This window comes from Pipistrellus kuhlii, unplaced genomic scaffold (assembly GCF_014108245.1).
Source record: "Pipistrellus kuhlii isolate mPipKuh1 unplaced genomic scaffold, mPipKuh1.p scaffold_m20_p_36, whole genome shotgun sequence".
Taxonomy (NCBI): Eukaryota; Metazoa; Chordata; class Mammalia; order Chiroptera; family Vespertilionidae; genus Pipistrellus; species Pipistrellus kuhlii.
In genome coordinates this window covers 4865571-4886054 of record NW_023425536.1, presented here as the reverse complement: position 1 = coordinate 4886054, position 20484 = coordinate 4865571, and the positions used below count along the sequence as shown (strand labels likewise).

Genomic DNA, 20484 nt, shown 5'->3' with positions numbered 1-20484 from the left:
CTTATGTTTATCCAAGTCCTGAATAAATACGGTGGGTTTGGGGACGCAGACCTGATTAAAAATGTCTCCCTAAGCCAACGTGAGAACTAAGCTAACCTGCATGTAACTTAGGTACACATAATTTATGAAGAATACTAGTGGCCCGGTGCACGAAATTTGGGTACATTAAAAGGGAATTAATTAGAGGAAATATTTTAATATTGCTCTTTGCCCTTTTTCTATAATAGAAGTGTCAGAGATGAAAGAAAATTAGTAAAATGTATATGAAAATCTCCCTCCTGTCAGTCTGGACAAGCACGGGACCCAGAGTTAAGTCCACACCCACCAGCGTATGCCTCTAAATCGTGTGAGACCCAGACCTGGCCAGCCCCTTCCCCGGCAAGCCCTACAGGGCAGGGGGTGCAGCCTCAGGTCCCCCATCAAGCCCTGAGGGGCGGGGGTGCGGCCTCAGGCAGGTCCTCCATCCAGCGCCAGGTTGGGGGCGTGGCCTCGGGTCTCCCAGCCTGGAGGCAGGATAGGGTGGACCTCAGGTTCCTCCCCCCTCCCCGCCCAGCCTCAGGTCCCACGGCCCAGTGTGAAGGTGCGAGGACCATTTGCATATTAGCTTTTCATTATATAGGATGATTGAATGGCAAGGAAGGATCACTTGGTGGAATAAAGCACGCTTAAAAGAAAGTGCCTCTGAATTTGCATTCTAGTGAATACAATCAATATCTATGTCCCGGTTCAGGGAGTGCCGTTTCCTCCATGACTTTTGCAGGAACCGGGTGAGCACTGAGTATGAGCATCACTGCCGAAGGGCTGAGAGACAGATCGCTGGCTCTCAGGAGGCAGAAAACCTGCTTAATTTTCTTTTTCACCTCAAGTTCCCATTGGTGTGGACATTGTATTCCCTGAACATCTCACTCCTGGGTCAGCTGACTGTGAACCTCAAATGCCTCAAGGAGCTCGTGAAGGACAAAGCCTTCCCACAGCATCTCTCAGGCTCCTTCACCTCAGAGGTGGGGGCTCTGAAGAGCCTCGGAGTTGGTGACTGAGCCACATAGGTTGTTCTCATCGGACTCTAACATTCCCTCTGGTCCAGACTCATCACCACCACCGTTGTCGTCAACCTCCAGGAGTCAGTGAGAGACACACGAAGGTGAGGACGTATCATTTGTCTCAACTACTCAGCTGTCACCGTAGCCACACAATCTGCACGTGAGTGAGTACCTGTCTCTGTTAAGTCCTGACGAAAGCAGGAGGTGGGCTGTGGGCTCAGGGGCTGACCTCAGCACAGCTCCCAGCCCTCAAAAGGGGTGCTCTGGCCTGACTTTTCTCCAGGACCACAGATAAGGTACAATCCTACCACAAACACTAAGTATGACACCTCCCCTCATTTTAATAATCATGGAATCTGTCTTTATAAAGATTCCCTCTGGTTATTAGGTATCACATAAAAAGTAAGAATGCTCAAGAGCTGACAGGAGGGACCACTTTGAATGGCAATTTAGGAACTTCCGCCAAAACCGGTTTGGCTCAGTGGATAGAGCGTTGGCCTGCGGACTGGAAGGTCCCAGGTTCGATTCCGGTCAAGGGCATGTACATTGGTTGCGGGCACATCCCCAGTAGGGGATGTGCAAGAGGCAGCTGATCGATGCTTCTCTCTCATTGATGTTTCTAACTCTCTAACCCTCTCTCTTCCTCTCTGTAAAAAAATCAATAAAATATATTAAAAATAAAAAAAGGAACTTCCTTGTTCTCAGGAAACAGACGCGAACTCCTGCATATCAATAACACCTCCCCGAAGCAGAGCACAGACACGGAGGCTCGACAGACGAAACCACACGTCCCTGACGGCCTGAGTGGTCATCATAGGACAGTTTACTTAAAGAACATTCGGTACACGAAGACATACCAACAAGTTATATTATTTTTTATTCATGTTAGAATTTCTATCAGTGTTTGAACATTAACATTTAGAGAGTTTGTACATTTTTGCCTTCCAAGGTTTAAAATGAGAACCACACTAGGTCACAAATGGTAACTAATACACGTTCCACAATTGCATGAATACTCACTCAATCTCCCTCTCTTAACACTGTTAAACGTTTTCTTTCTTGCTGTACTTTACAATGAAGTGTGCCCCACTCATGTCTCAGCAAAGTTTCAGACATTATGGATTCATCACATATAAATTTCTTTAAAAATATACTTCTGTCGAAGACTTGATGACTACTATGTACACTACAAAAATAAATTTTCATATAAATAAATTATATGGCATACTTTTATCTTTGTAATTGAAATGACACAAACCCATTTCCACCAAAATTGGCAGGCAATGAGACCCAGTTTGAATATTTATTTCCTTTAAACTCCTTACACTAAAACCGACTATGAGACCTTAATGAAAATGTTATATACTCTGAACTATTTAACATTAGTAAGCACTCTATACAAATAAAAATTCTGTTCCAAAGTAAAACATAGCTGTAATAGTGTTTCCAACAGAAATAAAAATCCCTGCATTTTGTTATAAACTGGCATGACAAATACTGTAGGAAAACATTCTTATGATACAAAATTATAAATATCAGCGAAGATTTCTTTTAAAAAATTAAAACATCCAAATGAACAAACAAGACAGACAAGATAAAACGATTTTAAAAAGGGGAGAGAGAGAAACTCTAGTTTGCCTGCCAGCTCCGTGTTCTCCCTTTGCCAATGTGACTATCGGAGAAAGGTCCACGCTGAGCAGAAAGCAGGGGCTGGACGAGCTGTCAGGCACCACACAAGTTGGGGAGGGAGCGAGGGCACGCCCCGGCCAGAGGGAAGCAGACCTGGGAACCTGCATCCTCTCTCTCCTGAACGCAGGACACGCACGTTTTCCGAGCAGAGCGGGGTGTTAGGTAGACAGTGTGGCTAAGGGAGGCACCGAACAGCAGCGGGGGCCGGTGGGCCCCTGGCACACTGGCACGTACCCGGGGCCCGCCGGTGGCTTCCAATCATCATCTTACAGCCATGCACATAGGGCCTGAGGTCGCCGCACCGCTGGGTACTGCCGGGCCGCGCCTTTTGAGGAAAGTTTCCGTGTAAAAGAGGAGGGCACAGCGGGAGGAGCTGCCAGCGTGCCCTCCGAGAGTAGCTTAGTCTGGGAGCCGTGTGCTTCCCCCGGAGAGCTGGCCTCTGGCTAAGAGGAAGACCAAGCCTCCGCCAAGAGAGAACCGACCCAGAAGCAAATCTTTATGAATAATGCCTGGTCGAGAAACCTGCCTCCATACCCCTTCCTCATGGAGTGTGTGCACCGAGCACCTTCCTGCTTGTCAATGGACGTCACATCGAAAGAACACTAATTACGGTGAGAAGGAGACAATAACTTAGTTGGGAAGTGTGCACCATCACGTTAACATAAACACATTGAGAAGGATCCTTCTACATCCTACCGGACTTCTGACCCCGGGTCGCCTTACTGAATGCTCACTATTTGTTTTTAAAGACGCAGACGGGGCCCAGAAAGGCCCAACCACCTGTGCCATTTAGGGAGAAAGAGAATTTAAATGGTAGGGACTCAAATCATCCCCTCTAGGTTTATTGTGGGCCCAGAATGCACAGGTTTTTCTACATGGTAGCAGGGTCTTTATCTCCAAAACATTTTTAATCCACTCCTAGTTTTTTTTTTTTTATGTGAGTATTGGTCATGAGAGATATTATATAAGGAAGGCTGTGCCACATGCTCTGCCCGGCTGAGGCTCAGCACGAGGCACGCTCTGTAGCTGTTGGACAGTAATGAAGACGCCAGAGGTCCCCACGCCCGCCACAAAGATCCGTGTGGAGGACGTTCTCTCCTCTGAGGCACGAGCTGGGGAGCCTGGATGGCAGCAATGACCTTGGACTTGAAGTGAGTCTGACAAAAGCATAAGGCGATGTTTTGGGCCGGGCTAGCCCCGAGCACTAGGCAATAATGCTCTTCCTGCCTGACCAGGGCAGAGCCCACCGAAGGTTACCGAGAGAGAAAGACCAGGGACGACAGTCACAGTACAGTACATGGGGAACCACACACACATCCACACGCAGCCAGCAGGAGGGCCGCCCCGACTACACCTAGAAGCCCCGGGGTTAACGTGCTTTCTTCATATCTGCTCATTAAACAATAACAAAATTACCACGCATAGCGTGTTTGAAAGTTAACAGTAACATTTCATACTACCACAGGGTTGTGATATGCAAATTTAAAATAGTTTAAACAGAAACCTTTACAAAATAATCCTATTATATAAGCAATATTTGCATAGAATTATACAGGTAAATTATACAATATTTAAGCAGCAGCAAGAAATGCTGGAATTTAAGACTACGTTAAGCGTGGGTGGGGCACCGAGACCAATGTACAGACCCCCGCCCGCCCTGGGCCCGGAGCGGGAAGCGCCAGGCCGCACTTTACATCACTCCTTCGTATTTACAGATGTGTACACCTCTTAAATATTTAAAGAAATATTTCACAAAATAATACAGCCGGTCGCAGTCACGGCGAACTGCAACCCCGGTGCAGGGCGTCCTCCCGGCTCCTGGCAGTGCTCCTCGCAGGGCGGGGCTGGGACTCCGATCTTTGGCCTCTTTGCTTCCTGTGCTCCTCACCCTGTGGGAGGAAGGACAGAAAGGGAAGTCAGACAGACGCAGGAACCGGCCTCGGAGCCCGCATTTGCGGAGCACACGGACAGGCGGAGGGAGTCTCCGTACGGAGGTCAGGGTGGCGGGGCCGGCGGGCTTCCCGGGGGCTGGCTGGGCCCTTCCCTGGCTGCAGGGGCAGGTGCCGGGGTGCTCACGGCGCCCGTTCACCGAGCTGGGCGCCTGTCACATCCCCGGGAGGGCACGCGGACCAGACCACACATCGGTGAAGGGCAGCCGCTAGCATCTCTGTTAGTCCCCCGCCCTCAACAGAACAGGTTACGGTGGGGGGGCCCCAGTCTGGGACGAGACTGGCTGCCCAGTGAGGGGAGCCTGGGCCGGCAGCCCTGCCCCGGGGATCAGGTCCTCGGCGTTCGGGGCGGGACGCACCGATGCCAGGGGCTCGGAGCCCGGCCCGGGCCCCGCCGCACGCACCTCAGCTGGCGCCGCCGCCCGGGGGCCGCTCCTCGCACTCCACGTCCTGCAGCTCGATGACCTCCACCTTGGAGGCCCTCCGCTCGCACCGCACGTGGAAAGGCACATGGGGGTCCTCGAAGGGCCCGGGGTCCGCCGGGGGGAAGTCCTCGTAGCCGGGGCACAGCCCCCCTCGGGGGTGCCGCCCGGGGGCGGGCGGGGGGTGCACGGCCACAGTCACGGACGCGGAGGCGGTCACGGTGGTGATGGGCTGGCAGTAGCCGGGCACGGAGCTGCCCGCGGCGGCGAACGCGGGGGGCCGGGGGTGGTGCGGGCGGGCGCCCCGCGGGCCCCCGCGGTCCCTGCTGCTGGGGCCGGGGTGCCCGTCAGTAGACATTTCGAAAGCGTCTCTGCGCGGTCTGTAGGGGGGCGGCCGCGGGCCTTCTCGGGGAGCTTCCCTCGGGGGCGGCGGGCCCGGCCGTCCAGGCGGCAGGGATCCTGAGTCCAGGTGGGGCTGCGGCCGGGAACCGGAAGGCGGGGGGTGCCTGGCTTCCGGATGCACCACCTGCAGAGGCGAGGGCAGGTTACCGCAGGCTGGGCGCTGACCCCGGGATGGGCACCACCCCCCTCCCCTATTGGCCCTGGTTCCCGCCTGGCCTCCCACACACAGCTCTTCTTCACCCAGCGGCGCCAACCCCAGTGCGAGAGGACCCCCCCCACCCCCGGAGCCAACGAGGGCCTTCCGCTCACAAAAGAGAAACCCGTTCCTGGGACCCCGCACCTAGGCTCTCACCGGCACAGCTGGCTGCACAGAACAGCTGGCCACAAGCGCAGGGCTGTGGCCAGAGAGGGGCCGAGCCGCCTCTCTCGCAGCGCACACCCCCTCCCTGCTCAGGAGGCCCAGCTCCTGAGCCCCTCGGAGAGCCGCTGAGATCCGGCCCCGGCCCGCCCAGGCGCCAGGCCTTGGCAGGACCGTCTATCCGCACTCTGGTGAACGCCCCAGCCATGGGGGACACGTCGCTGCCTGCGTTTAAATGGACTAAAATTCAAAATCCAGCCACATTTCCAGCGCTCAGCAGCCGCACGGGGCTGCAGCCTGCTCGGCCGGCCGGGAGGAGCCCGCCTTCGGGGTCTACACAAAGCGGAGCGCAGCACAGTGGCCACATCAATCAGAAGGACCGTGACCAACTTCAAAGCCGTCCAGCTTGTACCTATTTCTGGGCTCCCGCTGACCTAAACCAGATTCACACTGCAGCTCAGCAGGCCTGGCCCCGGGGGGTGAGCGGAGGAAAACCCAGGTTATTTGGTCGGCCCTCCTCTCGTTCTCGGGAGGCGTGCTCTGGCCGGGACTGGAATACCCATTTCCTGGAGGGACAGCAGGAGGCCCTCGGTGGGGGGGACGCTGAGCCGCAGAGCTGGCCTCGGAGAAGCTGTGTGTGCTGGGCTCCAGGACGGGCCCGGCCAGCCTGGGAGCGCAGAGCAGAGGCCGGGCCCTGGGGAGGGCTCCCAGCGCTCCCAAGTGACCTAAGGCTGAGCTCCTCAGCCACCAAGAACCTGTACACGGAGCCACAAAACGCTTCTGGCAAAGTCTCAGACAGCAAGAATAGAATCAGTTTTGTAGCAGAGGGCAATGAAAGGGGACAGAAATGAGGGAAAACAAAAAATAGACCCCTTCAGCGAGTAACGGAAATCCCACGCCATGCTTAAAAGGCATCATTTTAAAACGACATGCCGCACTAAAAAAGAAAAAAAAAAAAGGGGGGGGGGGGGGGGCAGGCCGCCTCTCCCTCACGCTGCACCGAGGCTGGAGGGACAGCGGCCGCCTCGTGCCTTGTGTCCTTCCCTGCGGCTCTGCCTCTGGGACCCGGGAGAGCCAGCTCAGGGAACGGACAGTTTCACAAGAGCCAGAGAGATATTGGCGATTGCCAGCGGCTCCCCCTCACTCCCCCGGGGCCGGGGGCCAGGCGGGCTGCCTTGCGGAGCAGAGCAGGGGGCTGCCGGACTTACGGAGGAGCGGGCGAAGACGGGGTTCTCGGTGGCTTCCACGATCACCTGGCGGGCGGGGCCCCGGACGCCCGGCGGGGCCTCGTACTGCCGCAGCTCCTCGCTGATGCCCGACACCGTCGTCTGGGAGCTGTACTCCGAGTCGGAGGAGTCGGACCCCGCGTGCGCGTGGCGCGGGGGCACGGCGAAGCGGACCGCGCTGGGGGGCGGCTCGGGGGAGGGCGTGGGCAGCCGGCTCAGCCCGCCGGCTGGAGACACCTGTGTGGGGGGGAGGATTCGGTAGGAAGAGCGCGATGAGCCACGTGCCTGTCCTCAGGGCCTCTGTCCTCCCTCACCCCACCCCCTGCCACCACCGGAGGACCCCAGGTCTGCGGCCGGAGCCCACACTGCAGAGGCAGGCGGCCTCTGACTCCTGCCCGCCCCACCTCTATCCTGAGTGGGAAATGCTTTACTGATATGTGATAGAGGCCGATAGGACTAAGGGGCCAATCGCAGGGTTTAAAACAACAACAACAACAACAACAACAAAAACAAGTTAGAGAACCAATACTACAACCCCAAAACTATTAAGGAGAAAAAAGGGGATACTTCTTGAGATGTTTGCTGAAAAACGGAAACTCATCAGTAATGTGAATACGCCTAACGTATCTACATGACGAGGGACCCTGGGAAAAACAGCGCTCCCCCTCGGCTGGGCACAGTTACTGACCTCAGGATATGGTCCGAAGAAGGACAACAGGACCGGGAGCAAAACCAGCCCGTTGAGGACACCCAGGATGGTCAGGATCGCCAGGACGGCAAAGAAATACCTGAGGAGAAAAGGGAAACAGAGATGAGGGACATGAGGCTGCGATTCCAGGCTCGAGGTTCCACCGCGTGTCCTAAGCCAAAGGGAGCCAGGCCCACCCAGCGCAAGGCTGCCACCCAACTGCAGCTCGTGTCCCGCGCCAGAGGATGTGTCTTTCACTTTATGATTCTGAGGGCTGCGTCGCACAGCCCGAAGTTCACGAAGGAAGAAAAGAGTTAGTTTTTTAACTTGCTGAACTCTCATGGCATGTCACGTCACTTATGAACGTGCTACACAAACTCAGACACATGGACCGCGAACCGAATGGCGGAGCAGACTGGACGCACAAGCACAAGGCCGAGGGGCCCCGTCCACGGAAATCCAGCAGAAGCCAACAACACACGGAGCGAAGGGGGTAGGACCGGACTAGCGGGGCCCAGGAGGAGAAGCACCCCCTGCCTGCCGCCATCCCGCTGGGACACGGTCTGCCCCCTGCTCCAAGTCTCCGGCGGGTCAGGTCAGGCTCTCCCTGGGCTCTCGTCAATCGCGGCTCTCTGTCTAGAATTCCGTGGGTTCCAGTTGGACCGAACAGCTGCCCCTTTCCTGACCAGGAGCCAGCCTTCTGTAAGGAAGACGCTGCCCAGTCTGTGTTTGCAGGGGCGCTCTCGGAGGGAGGAGAGCGGGCCACAGGGATGGGGCTGCTCTGAGGCCAGCCTTTTGCTGGACAACTTAGCACCTTGGAATACTCTTGTTTGCATCAGTCAACTCAAACCCAAAGGCCGCAGGAGGAGGAGGAGGGGGGAGGGGGGAGGAGGAGGAGGAGAAGGGGGAGGAGGAGGGGGAGGAGGAGGAGGGGGAGGAGGAGGAGGGGAGGAGGAGGAGGAGGAGGAGGAGGAGGAGGAGGAGGGGGAGGAGGAGGGGGAGGAGGAGGAGGGGGAGGAGGAGGGGGAGGAGGAGGAGGGGGACGGGGAGAAGGAAGGGGAGGAGGAGGGGGAGGGGGAGGAGGAGGAGGAGGAGGGGGAGGAGGAGGGGGAGGGAGAGGAGGAGGAGGAGGGGGAGGATGGGGAGGAGGGGGAGAAGGAGGAGGAGGAGGGGGAGGGGGAGGGGGAGGAGGGGGAGGGGGAGGAGGAGGAGGAGGGGGAGGAGGGGGAGAAGGAGGGTGAGGAGGAGGGGGAGGGGGAGGAGGAGGAGGAGGAGGAGGGGGAGGAGGGGCGTGCCTCAGTCGCCCTGCTCTCCCAGCGCTGAGGCCTACAGTCTGGGGTGGGCCGTGAACACCAAGGTGAGCCACTCCACCTGGGGAGGCGCAGGCGCCACGCGAGCATGCGTTTCCGTAACAAATGGTTTCTGGGCCGTTTGGCTGGGAGTGGGCGGTGGGGTGGGGTGGGGTGGGGTGGGGGTGGGGGCTCAGGATGTTCTGGGAAGAGGGAGGGCACATATCTCTCTGTTAATGGTCCTCTTGATCATAAAACAGAACAGGCACCGAACGTCGCCATTTCTATATATGTTTCGACATCAGATGAAAGGAGAGAGAATCCCTATAAAAATACAAATACCTCGCAGCTATTGTAAACACCGGGAACTCCTGAGCTGCATTAGTGAGAGCCGAGCAGCCGGCATCCTGCCCTAATGTAAACTGCGGGGACTTTAGGCAGAGGCATACATCAGCAGCAGGCATTAAGACATTTGCATCCCATCCATCTAACCGTAGGATAAACAGACCAATTAGATTTCTGACGCTTAGTGTATACAATGTCTGCTCATCTAGTCGACCCCAGCGAGGGCTTTATCAGGTCAATCCATCCAGTTCTAGAAAATGGGAAGCCCTTTTAAGTGCTTTACACAGGGGGAACGTGGGTGTCTCTGGAGAGAATAAGCAGCCAGGGGAGACGAGAGAGCTGGGCTTCTCGGCTCCCAGCAGCTCGCTCAGACTCAGGCTAAGTTACCTCTGTGCAACCCCCTGTGCACCCCCCACGAGACAGCTCGATCCTCTGAGATCCCATCATGCCCTGCATTCCCCATGGCTTTGTGTTGTGCGTGAACTCCTTCCCGTGAGTTCCATGGGGGTGGGGGTGGGCAGCGTCCCTAGGACTTGCTGTTGTGTGAAGTGCTTGTCATATTGTGTCCTGTGAGAACTTACAGAAGAGAAATTCTTTTGAAGTAGGTTCTTTTTAAGGACATAAAGAAACCACTAATGTCTGCATAAGTAAATGCATGGAAAGGAAATGCAGAAAAAGTCAAATTAGGAGCTTACACAAAGCTCAGAACAAATCTTACTCTAGTGTAGGCACCCATCTGTCTGGTATCGGCAGACAAGAATGTCCTAACCGGCTTGGTACGTGATCAACAGTCCGTGCTGAGGACCTGGCAGTGTGGGCATCACCCGGGAGTCACCTTCCCACCCCAAGGAAACCCACTCCGCCTTTACCGAGCGCCCCGGCAGCCCCAGCACTGGGTGTGAGATGGGGGTCCGGTCCGCACTGCAGGGACCGTGAGCCGAGCTCTGCCTCTCGTCCTAGGAAGGCTCCGCCGGTGGGTTATGCCCCACACTCTGCACTGACGTTTCTCTGTAATAAACTGGCTGAAACGGAAAACCTTCTTCTTTGTTCTTGAAAACAAAAGGTCTCCCCAAGACACACGGGCACACACGCACCAGGAAAGCCTGGTAAGGGGCTTCTCTCTCCAGATTCCTGAAGCATCGCAGACCGCCCGGCCAATCCTTACATGGTTCTAACCCGGGTCCTGTCCTCCTTTCTTCCCTGAGCCAGGCAGCCCGGGCCTCGGACCAGGACCTGCTCTGGCCCCGTGTCCTCCGCCTCCCTTCTACAGGAGCACCTGCTGTCCTCCACGCCCCCACGTCACGTTCTCCATCAAACTCACCAGGCCCTCCCTGCCTTCAGTGCCAAGGAGAAGTGTCCAAACGAGGCTTGGATTTCTGAAACGTGACACCCATGTCACATCTTAAACGCACTCCGAATCTTCGTGGAACGCAAGACTGAAAACTGGGCATCTTACCTTCGCTTCCTAAGCGAGTAAGATGTAGGGGACAGACAGCTTCAGGCAGCTATGTTTTCCTGGGTCCAGGTTCGAAGGAGAAGTGAAGGTCAAACGCGGTCCATTACTGGGGACCACAGTTGTCTCGTTCTGTGGGTATTTCGAACCCGGAACACTTTTCCCGGGCGTGGGGGACTGGGTGACCTTTCCGCCTGGAGCGGGGAGCCGCCCTCGCTGCTATCCCCAAACCCTCCATCTTTTCTGCCCAAGATACTCTGCACAATGGCCCTGCTGGAGGGCTTGTCTTCGTTCCGCTCAGCGCATCTCTGAGTTAATAAACTAAACATAAGGTGGCATCCCAGACCGTGGTAGCCAAAACGTGTACACCTTACATGTACAGGGTTTTCATTTGCCAATTACAAACTATACCTCACAGGTGGGGGGAAAGCCGAGTCACAATGAAGAAATGCTGTCATCTACCACACACAGAAGGAAATCACATGAGCAAGGAATGACGATTTCCCAAACGCATCTTCTGTCCTGCTCCTGCTTACCTGACGATGAAATCGAACTCCGACCCCGCCAGCATCAGCACCCCCAGCAGCGTGGAAACCGCCCCGTCGAGCACGGGCGCAAACATGTGCTCCAGGGCGAGCACGGCCCTGCGGTTCTTGTCGCCGATGGCCGTGAGAAAGGCCTGTGAACGGAGAAGGCAGGCGGTCAGTCCTGGGCGTGACTGGGCAGCTCTTTCATCTGCCCCGACGGGACCCCTCAGCCCTCCCTGGGAACGTGCCAGTGGGGTCACAAACTAGCAACATCTGGGCTTCCACGGAAATGACCTGCCCATGACCCCGGGTCATGTTCGGTGTTGACGTACGTCTTGGATAACAACAACAACGAAGAGGGAAAGCATACTTGCCTGAAATTAAAAACCAAACCAAAACGATACAAAGATGAGCCAAATATGCTCTTCTTTTCACCACTACTGGCCCTTGGGCTTTTCCCCCCCAAATTCTCTCCCACCGCCAGCATGGAGACCTCAGCTGTGAACGTGACAGCATTCAGCCCGACATCTGGATGGTCAAGACCTCAATTCTGAGTGGACTTAACGCTGTGTCACGTGGATCTGGGTGCTAAGTATTTGCTTCCTTGTGATGATGCCGAGGTTAGAAGCTCTATCCCTGGGCTCAAACGGAGGTGCTTGCAGCACATCTCAGCACCACAGGCGGATCACAAGGAAAAGACAGGATTGTGAATTCCAGCCAATCCTCGTCTGACCACAGGTGGGCATCCCGTCTCTTCTGCCTTCCCTAAGCTCTGCCCAGTCAGGAATGCTGTTTTTCTCAATGGCAATTAGACAGAGCCCTAGTGTAGCGGACTGCTAGCTGCGGACTGCTGGCCTGACCGGGTCTGATTAAATGTGGGTCCGTTATTGTTATGGCCTGCCGGGCTCCACAGCGGAACCCAAAAAGGCGAGTGGGGAGGCAGGCTGGGCCGGGCACAAGTTCTCTCCCCTGCGAGCCGGGCTGTGCGGAGACAAGAGGACCAGGAGGTTCTGAGGGCCGGCTCGGTGACCCGGTCTACACCCCACGCAGGCGCCCGCCATCGCCCTGCGCCCCACACAGGGACAGAAAGGTCCCTTTCCTTAACGGAACCAGAAACAAAAGCACACCACGGTGTGCCGTGAGCCTTCCTCCTTCTCCCTTAAGCGGACTTGGGTCCCACACAGACCTAGCCAGGAGCCTCCAGGGCCCAGCCAGCGGCCTTTTCTCTCGGGAGGAAAGCCCGTGTGGTTGGGAACCTGCTACTGTGTGTTGTGCTTGGACCGTGAGGCCGCAAGCATCGGGCTGGCTTATCCTCTCCGTCAATGCCTGTCACGGACACGGCACGCGGACAGGACACCTTCACGGAGAAGAATGCATGTCAGCGCCAGTAGCCGCTGCCGCTTTACACACACTCACACACGGGAGAGGAGGACCACCACACGTGTCCGGGGTGCACACAGTCTCTCGATGGAGACATGGGCCCAAAGCCTGAGCAGGGCTGCTGCTCCCACAGCCCAGCTGGCTCCTGATCCCCCTTAAACCTCGGTGCCGAGAGACATCCCTCACTGTTCACTCAGCCCCACGGCGCCGCCCGTGGGCGGGGACTGGCACCGCGCAGTGTGAGGCCTGGCACGGCAGGTCCCTCGCAGGACCCTGAGCGGAGGCACAGCGGCCGGTGCCCGCTGACACCCCAGAATCCGCGTCAGGACAGAGTGACTGCTGAATGCTAAATGACTGTTTTCTCCTTCCCGAAGAAACGATGCTAGAATCGTGTGTTTCTAAGCTCTAGTTTCTATCGGGAGCCTTCCTCTCTCCCTTCTCTCAGTTCAACAGAGAAAGTGACTTGGGCAGGTTCAACATTCAGCAAATTCTGTTTCTGTATTCCCAGCTTTTCATGCTGCACACGGGGATTCAATGGGTCCATTTCAACAAGACATGCCTTCTGAACCACAAGGCGTACGTACACGCCCTGCACCGCAGGGCTGTGGCCCTGAGCGCGCCCGGTGGAGGGCCGTGGAAGGCCCGGGGCGGGAGCAGACGCCCGGACACGCACGTGCTGAGCGCTGGGCCCGAGGAAAGCCCATGCTGGAGATGCCAAAAGCAAAGCTAAACGTAACTACATCAATCCTGATGCTTGGGGTCCTGGGGGAGGGCAAGCCAAACATCGGTCGTTACTCAGTCACTAAACAGTCACGGAAGGCTGAGCCCCAGCCCTGGCCTCGGCCATCAGCACGCCGCCGGGCAGGCTGTGAGGCTCCTGAGTAATTCTCTGATGCGCACGGACGAGGGGCTCGGCTCCTGGGCTTAAGGCTGCTGCTGAAGTTCACTTCCCTCCAACAAAGCCCTCCCAGGACGCGGGGGCCCTTCCTGGGGAGCAATGCTAGCTCTCAGCCCTGGGGCTGGGAGCTGGAGGAGCTGGGTGGGCTCAGGTGGGAGCACAGCCCCCACGCCGAGCACCTGGCCTGCACTCACCAGCCCCGGCGTGTCTCCACGGCTGCCAACTGGCCACGCCCTCAATTATGCCATCCCCAGCGAGCCTGAGTGTGGTCTCACGTGATCCCTGCTTGATTAATGTGGCTTTTAACACTATGTGTGGTCCTGTGTGAGCACGCGCACACACGCGCGAGCGTGCACACACACGCTCTCTCTCTCTCTACATGTCTTGGAAACACAGTTGACAACATCAGGACCTGTGGTGCCACTAATGACACCACCAAATAAATGGCATCCTCCGCGGACCTTCTCCTTAGATTCCTTACGAGGGAAAGGAGCCCAGCAGGTGCCAGCTGCCCCTCGGGAATGGAGTGCCAGTGCTGGGCAGGTGTGTGTGCTGGGCGTGCTCCGTGACGGGGGAGGAAAGGAAAAGGTAGCTGGCCAGTCTCCGTACCAGAGCGACGTGAACGGTGAATTCCACACCGATGCCGACGGACGCGATGAGGATCACCACGGGCACGGCGCTCAGCTTGATTCCGATGAGGCCCATCATGCCGAAGAGCTCGACCGTCATCAGTGCCAGGACCGTCACCTGTCGGAGGGCACAGGGGTGAGTGGCTGGGCACAGACTGGCTCCAGGTTTGGAAAATGAGGGGAGGGTGGAAGTCCCGATGTGGCCTCCACAGATTAACGCCAAGAAGGCCCCGGCACCCAAACACAATGCGGGCGCCGCCCTGCAGCAACGCCCACAGCTGCCCTGACCTCCGGTGTGGCCTCTCCCCGGGCAGGCGCCCGGAGGCCGAGGGCGAAGTGCCATGTGCCCCCGCACGCTGTCTCCGACATCCCCGCTCTACAAAGCATTCACGTTTTCTAAACTCCACCAGAGCGACCTACGGAGATTTACACAAATAACAACTCACCACTAGCTTCAAATTTAATCTGAAACAGGGTATTTCCTCCCGTTTGGATCTGACCCACCCCTCAACTTTGAAAACGAGTTGGTCCTTCAGTTTTGGGTTGACCGGCCCTCCATCCTAAAGAATGCCGATAGGACGAGGCGAATAAAGGACCCGGGCTTTTGTCCCGAGCCCATGGCCTAAGGGAGGGTGACTTGGCACAAGCACAGCCGGAGAAGAGAGGCTTGCCGACTGCCGATGCGGGTCAGGTTACAGCCCCCTCACTCCGAAGGAGCGGAGAGCAACGGGGGTGGACAAAGCAAACAGTCAAACCCGAGGAAAAGCTTTTCTTTGCCTTGTAGTAGTTTTCGAGGAGATGGAAAGAAAATCTGGCAGGTAGAATTTGGAGTTTCTTGGGCCAAAGGGGAGAAAATACAAACAAAACAACAAACTTGACACAGGAGGGAGGCGGCGTGGGGCTGGGGCAGCGGCGATGGGGGAAGCAGCACCAGGAAAGTCTCCTTGGCTCTCTTCCAATGAGCTAACGACAGATGGACACCATCCACCGCTTAAGAACCGGGGCAGGTCCCGCAGACTAAACACTGACCTTTTACCGTCCCTGCTGCAGAGGAACGAGACCTGGTCTCTTGTTTTTGTAATTTTGGCATTTACGTCTATACCACAGTTCACGGAATCTAAACACCGCCGTGATTTTATGAGACTCTGCGTAAAACTTCCTCCAAACCCGAGAGTGCTGTACGTGGAGGAAGGATGCCAAGAAGTAGGTGCGCCATACCAGCTGACCATTTCCCCCCCAGGAGTTAAGACACATGCAACACCTACAGCCACTCTGTGCCTAGCCACCATCCCACCTTCTCCAACCGTCCCCCCATTGAGCAGAACCTTCTACCTATTAGGTCTAACGTGACCCCCAAAGGACACTTGACTTGAAAAGAAAAAAATCAGCTGTGTTTTGAGTGTCTGCGTTTCACAAACGCTTGGCGCTGCTGCGGAAGGCGTGCGTCCACAGAGCGTCGAAGGCCTAGGAAAGGGGACGCGGGAGGGCGGCCGTTAGAGGCTCCCCCCAGCCCCGAGCCCCGCCGCCTCCCGCAGAATAAATAGAGTGTGGGTGATGCAATCTCTCCCCGGCCCCAGAGGCCCAGACATAAACAAAACCGCCGGCTGCAGAAAGAGCTAGGCCGAAAGGAATGCGGCTTCCACAAAGACCCTCAGAGCGCACTCACGATGATCCCGGCGGTCCAGGGGTTCAGCAGGAAGACGGCGCACACGAGGAACGTGCAGGCCAGCACCACGCTGATGGACAGCAGGAGCCAGTGGCGCAGGCCCAGGTACTGCTCCCAGAAGAGGAAGGGGTAGCCGTTGGGGTAGCTGGAGAGCCCCAGGCCCGTGTAGTTGTTGCAGATGGCCCGGACCTTCTCGATCGCCTCCACGAAGTCCGAGGTGTCATGCAGGCCGTTGAGGTAGAAAGGAAACTGGGCGTACTCGATGGGCTCGGCGGCTGGGACTGGACGGGAAGACGGGGGAGAGAGAGAGAGAGCCGTGGGTTAGGGGCTCCTCGAGGCACTGCAAAGGCAGGCGGCTGGGATCCAGGCACGGGAGGGAAGGGACAAGTTCCCCTCGTTGGCCACACCAGACGGGTGTCCCGAATTCTCCGAGATTACAACAGACGGAGCGAGAACCTGCGAGGAAGCCCTCGGACTGACTGCTCCTCCCTCAGCATCGAGGACAGACACGAGAGAGGCCTCGGCTCTCAGAGCTGCAGAGTTTGGTTTACATTTTTTTTTTTTTTAAAGCAACAATAACTAACCGTGGATTGTTTTTGGGGGAGCCTGTGATCTGTGTGTTCTTTGACCTTTGATCTCAGTGTTCTAGAAGCAGCCGCTTTTATGTAATGGGCCTAAACAACTGGAGAATTCCATCGCAGCCGCATTTTTTTGTTCAGCTGACACAAATGGAAACACCACGTTCGAGCCGCTGCCCGCAGCCCCTTATGGGGACAAAGGAGCCGGGAGGCCGAGCTTGGCTGGGAGCGCGCCCTTCCTCATCCTCTCAGCGCCCCGAGCGGAGCCCGGCAGCCCGGCCGGGGGAGAACCCCCACACGACAAGCATCAGGGCTGCCGCTGTGTGTTCCAGTCCCTTCGGGGTCATTCGGCTGACTTGCTAAACATGATTCGCCCTATTATAATCTCAACTATAACTTTTCATTAAGACAAGCCTTGGCCGCCTGCCACGGGCTCCGAGGTTCAGATACCGGGACCCGCCGGCTCTCCTGCCGCCCTTTCTCCGGCCCCCGAGCCGCACGCTGCCACCCCGAACCCGAAGGCAGAGGAGCCGCACACGGGGCCGCGGGAGGGAGAGGAGGCCGCGCGGCCCCGCCCGCTCCGAGCCGCGCTGACGGAGCGCAGGTGCTCGGTGGCTGACAGGAGACCCGACTTGCCAAAAATCCCTTCCACACCGGAGCTGACAAAGTTAAGATAAACATATAATCCCCAGTGATAAAACCCCGCCATAGTAAACCAACACTCAGCCTGGAGGCGGCCCGGCTCTCACAGGGAACAGCTGGCACCGGGGAGCCGGCCTGGGGGGCGTCTGAGGGTTCGGGCTACAGGCGGAGATTAGAGGCTTATTTCTCCACGTGAGGGCTGTGTCCCGTCCCCCCTCCCCCGGCCCCGGGCGTGCTCGGGGGGAAAGACGCGGACTGTCCCGTGTGCACCTCTGAGCCCCGGGCGGCCGCGGAGGCCGGGCTACGGCGGGGCGGGAGCAGGAGCGGCGGCGGGCAGGCTGGCGGCCCGGCGGGCACTTACTTCGCAGCCTGGTCTCGGGCATGTAGTCGGCCTTGTCGTGGACCCACTCGGGCCGGTGGGGCCGGATGTTGGCCTGCGAGGCGGCGTAGGCCACGGGGTCGTTGCTGACCCAGGCGGTCAGGTAGATGTAGAAGGCGCTGGGGTTGATGATGCCGTCCGCGTCCACCAGGCGCCGCTTGGTCAGCTGCAAGAGGGGAACAGGGGCCTCTCAGCAGGGGGCTTGGGGGAGAAGAGGGCTCTGCACCCCTAGTGTAGCAAAGCCTAGCACACGCCCACGTTCGCGAGTGTGAGGACAAATCCCATCCGAACACCCTGGGTGTTTCCTTTCAAAACGCACCGCACGGAGGATGCAAACCCCGGAGAGTCTGTCACACACACAGGGCCCTGCAGACGGTCCGGGAACCGGCCGGACCAATCACGTCTGAACGCCACGAGGCCGTCTGCAGCCGGGGCGGGGAGCGCACAATCTGGAGCCGCGTATTTATGGGAGGGGAAGGGGGAAACCTGGCAAGGGGCCCTCTGCACGTCTGTGTGCAGTTAACCTCTGCTGTTAACACTGAAGGAAATGCCACCCAGTAAATGGAGGAGAGCTATAAAAATAAAACAACATCTGTATAAATTTTGCTAACACTAGCCTCCTATGACCTGTGCATTCAAAAAATGCCCATCACCAGAGACTGGAGGGGCTGGCGCCCGGCCCCGGGCTTTCTGGGTAATCTTATTTCGGAGCGGGGCGGTCACCAGCAGGACCCACAGCCCGCTCCCTGGAAAGCCGGTCTGGTGGGCGTCACTCAGGTGAAGAACACGGCCAGGGCAACCGACGCACGTATAGGCACGTACGCGGGTGTTTTTTTCCTGTTTACTTTAGGCTCAGGCCTGGTTCCAATGCTTTTGGTCTTTTTTAACAAAATGAAAAACACCAGTGACAGCAGTTAACAGAAAGAGAGCGAAGGAAGAGCACGGAGGGGAGCGAGAGAACTAAATTTCGGAGATCTGGATTCAATTAATCCACAGGATATGTAACAACTGTATGTCTTCAAGCCGTCTCTGGAATTACATAGCACAGCTCAGGCCTCCGTGCACGCAGCACCCTTTTCCCGCCCAGGCAGAGGAAATGGTGTGTGTGTGTGTGTGTGTGAGGGGGGGGTGGTGGCGGGCCCCATCACTGTGGCCGTGGCGTCCCTGTCCCTGGAGCCCACCCCGGCCCCCGGGGCATTCCCGCCATTCCTCAGACAGCCCCGTGCCCACACCCTCGTCAAGCCACATGCGGCCGTAAAGAACCGAGTTCACACTCCGTAATAACTCTGAACAACGTACTTTGTAAATCTGTCACCTTCAATGCCAGCACGCAAGGGGAGACAATACGCAGAGCCGCCGGGAAGACCGTTAGCCTGACGGTTCTCTGCGGAAGGTGAAGGCCGTCTGGGAACCCCAGGCGCGGGGCGCGCAGTAGGGGCTCGCCAGAACCACGCCCCGGCGCAGGCACAAGCCGGGGGTCTGAGGGGCGTGAGTGAGTACAACTCCCTCCCAGGGACCATGTTTCCGCATGTCTCCCTCAGGACAGGGCAATCTGTCTGTCCTCCTCTCCGCCTAGGGCCGGGGACCCTCCCCATCTCCGAATTGTCCATCCTCCCCTCCCCCCCAAATCTGCCTGCTCACGTGACTGCTACCCAACCACGCCACCTTTCCAACTTTGGATTCAATCAGCACCCACGAGGCAACAAGCATTAGAACGCAAAGCAGAGAAGGCAACCAGCATTTCTGACACGGAAAAGGGCCCCTGTGCCTCGCCTGTGCCCGGCGCTGACAACGGCTCTGCAGGAAGGCCGCGCCCTGGTCCCCGCCTGACAGGTGAGTCGAGTGAGGCTTCCTGGCCCTGTGGCCGCACAGCCAGCCGGGCGTGGAGGGCATCAGAGCCCACGCACGGCTCTCCCAGGCCCGGGGCCTCCCGTCCCCGGGAAGCCAGGCGGGGAGGGCAGGCCTCGAACCCGCTGCCCCGGAGCCCAGGCTCGGCGGTGAGGTACCTGAGTGATGTCGATGGGCTTGTCGCGGCTGCCGGTCTGCACCAGGAGCTTGTAGGCCAGGACCCCGTCGTCGGATCCGTTTTTGTAGTTGTTCGGCATGATCTTCCCAGTTTCCCAGTCGCTGTCGAACGCGTCCTGAAGTCCTGGAAAAGGCGAGTGTGTGTGACTCGTTAGAACTCTGCAGGCGGCCAGGGTTCGGGGCGGGGGATGAGGGCGGGGGCGAGCGAGGATGGAGAGCCGGGCAGGGTGGTGTGGGACATCGACCCCGAATGCTCTGTGCTCTGCTCGCACTCAACTTCACATTCAAACAACTCCGGGTTTTTCACGAGTGACCTTCAGGCTGCTAATAACCTTGGCTTTTAGGGTGAACGGGGAAAATGTTCCCTTCTAAGAAGTAAACGTACATGGTTTACCTTTTAAAAAAAAAAAGAACTCCTTTTCCTCCATGACTTACTCCAAAGGAAAGAGGAAGGGAGGGAGAGAAGGAGGGAGGAGGGGAGAGGACGAAGACAGCGGCTCATTAACCGTTTCATGCCACTGTCTGGCTGGGCCCTGGGCTCTTCAATGCAACCAGGAATTCCGCGGGGAGGGGGAGCGGCACATTCAACCTCCCGACTTCAAACAGCAACTCCGCTGCTCCCAGCTCCGGGTGAGCGAGCGCGGCTCTGCCAATCCGTTCCATCTGTTCGGCTCGTGGAGCGGACACGGGCTGCGGGCTCGGCCGCCAGGCTGTGTAAAGATCACAGCCAGCACCTCTTCCCTCTCCGCGCTCCTTCCTCTGCCACCTTCCCGGGGGGGCGGGGCCGGGCGGGCGGGGAGCGGCGCGCGTGTGTGCGCTCTCGGGCCGTACCTCACAGGGGAAATTTGGATCAGATTGAGAACAGGAAGCCACAGGCCAATACAAGGGGCTCTGTGAGA

The 20484-nt window shown here is 57.6% G+C and overlaps 1 protein-coding gene across 9 annotated transcripts in view; it reads right to left on the bottom strand.

The window, feature by feature from the left end:
* Positions 1–1894: 1894 nt before the first annotated feature.
* Positions 1895–20484, bottom strand: part of PTCH1 (patched 1) — a 74982-nt gene continuing 56392 nt past the window's right edge. For all 9 annotated transcript variants that reach the window (XM_036461315.2, XM_045570733.1, XM_036461313.2 and 6 more), the window contains 9 exons: positions 19567–19709; positions 17543–17726; positions 15962–16242; positions 14276–14413; positions 11398–11540; positions 7775–7874; positions 7069–7323; positions 5083–5626; positions 1895–4618 (listed from right to left, as the gene is read on the bottom strand). In XM_036461315.2, the coding sequence (XP_036317208.1) occupies positions 5084–5626; positions 7069–7323; positions 7775–7874; positions 11398–11540; positions 14276–14413; positions 15962–16242; positions 17543–17726; positions 19567–19709 (1787 nt within the window). In that variant the 3' untranslated portion in view covers positions 1895–4618; position 5083. The remainder of the gene's footprint in view (positions 4619–5082; positions 5627–7068; positions 7324–7774; positions 7875–11397; positions 11541–14275; positions 14414–15961; positions 16243–17542; positions 17727–19566; positions 19710–20484) is intronic.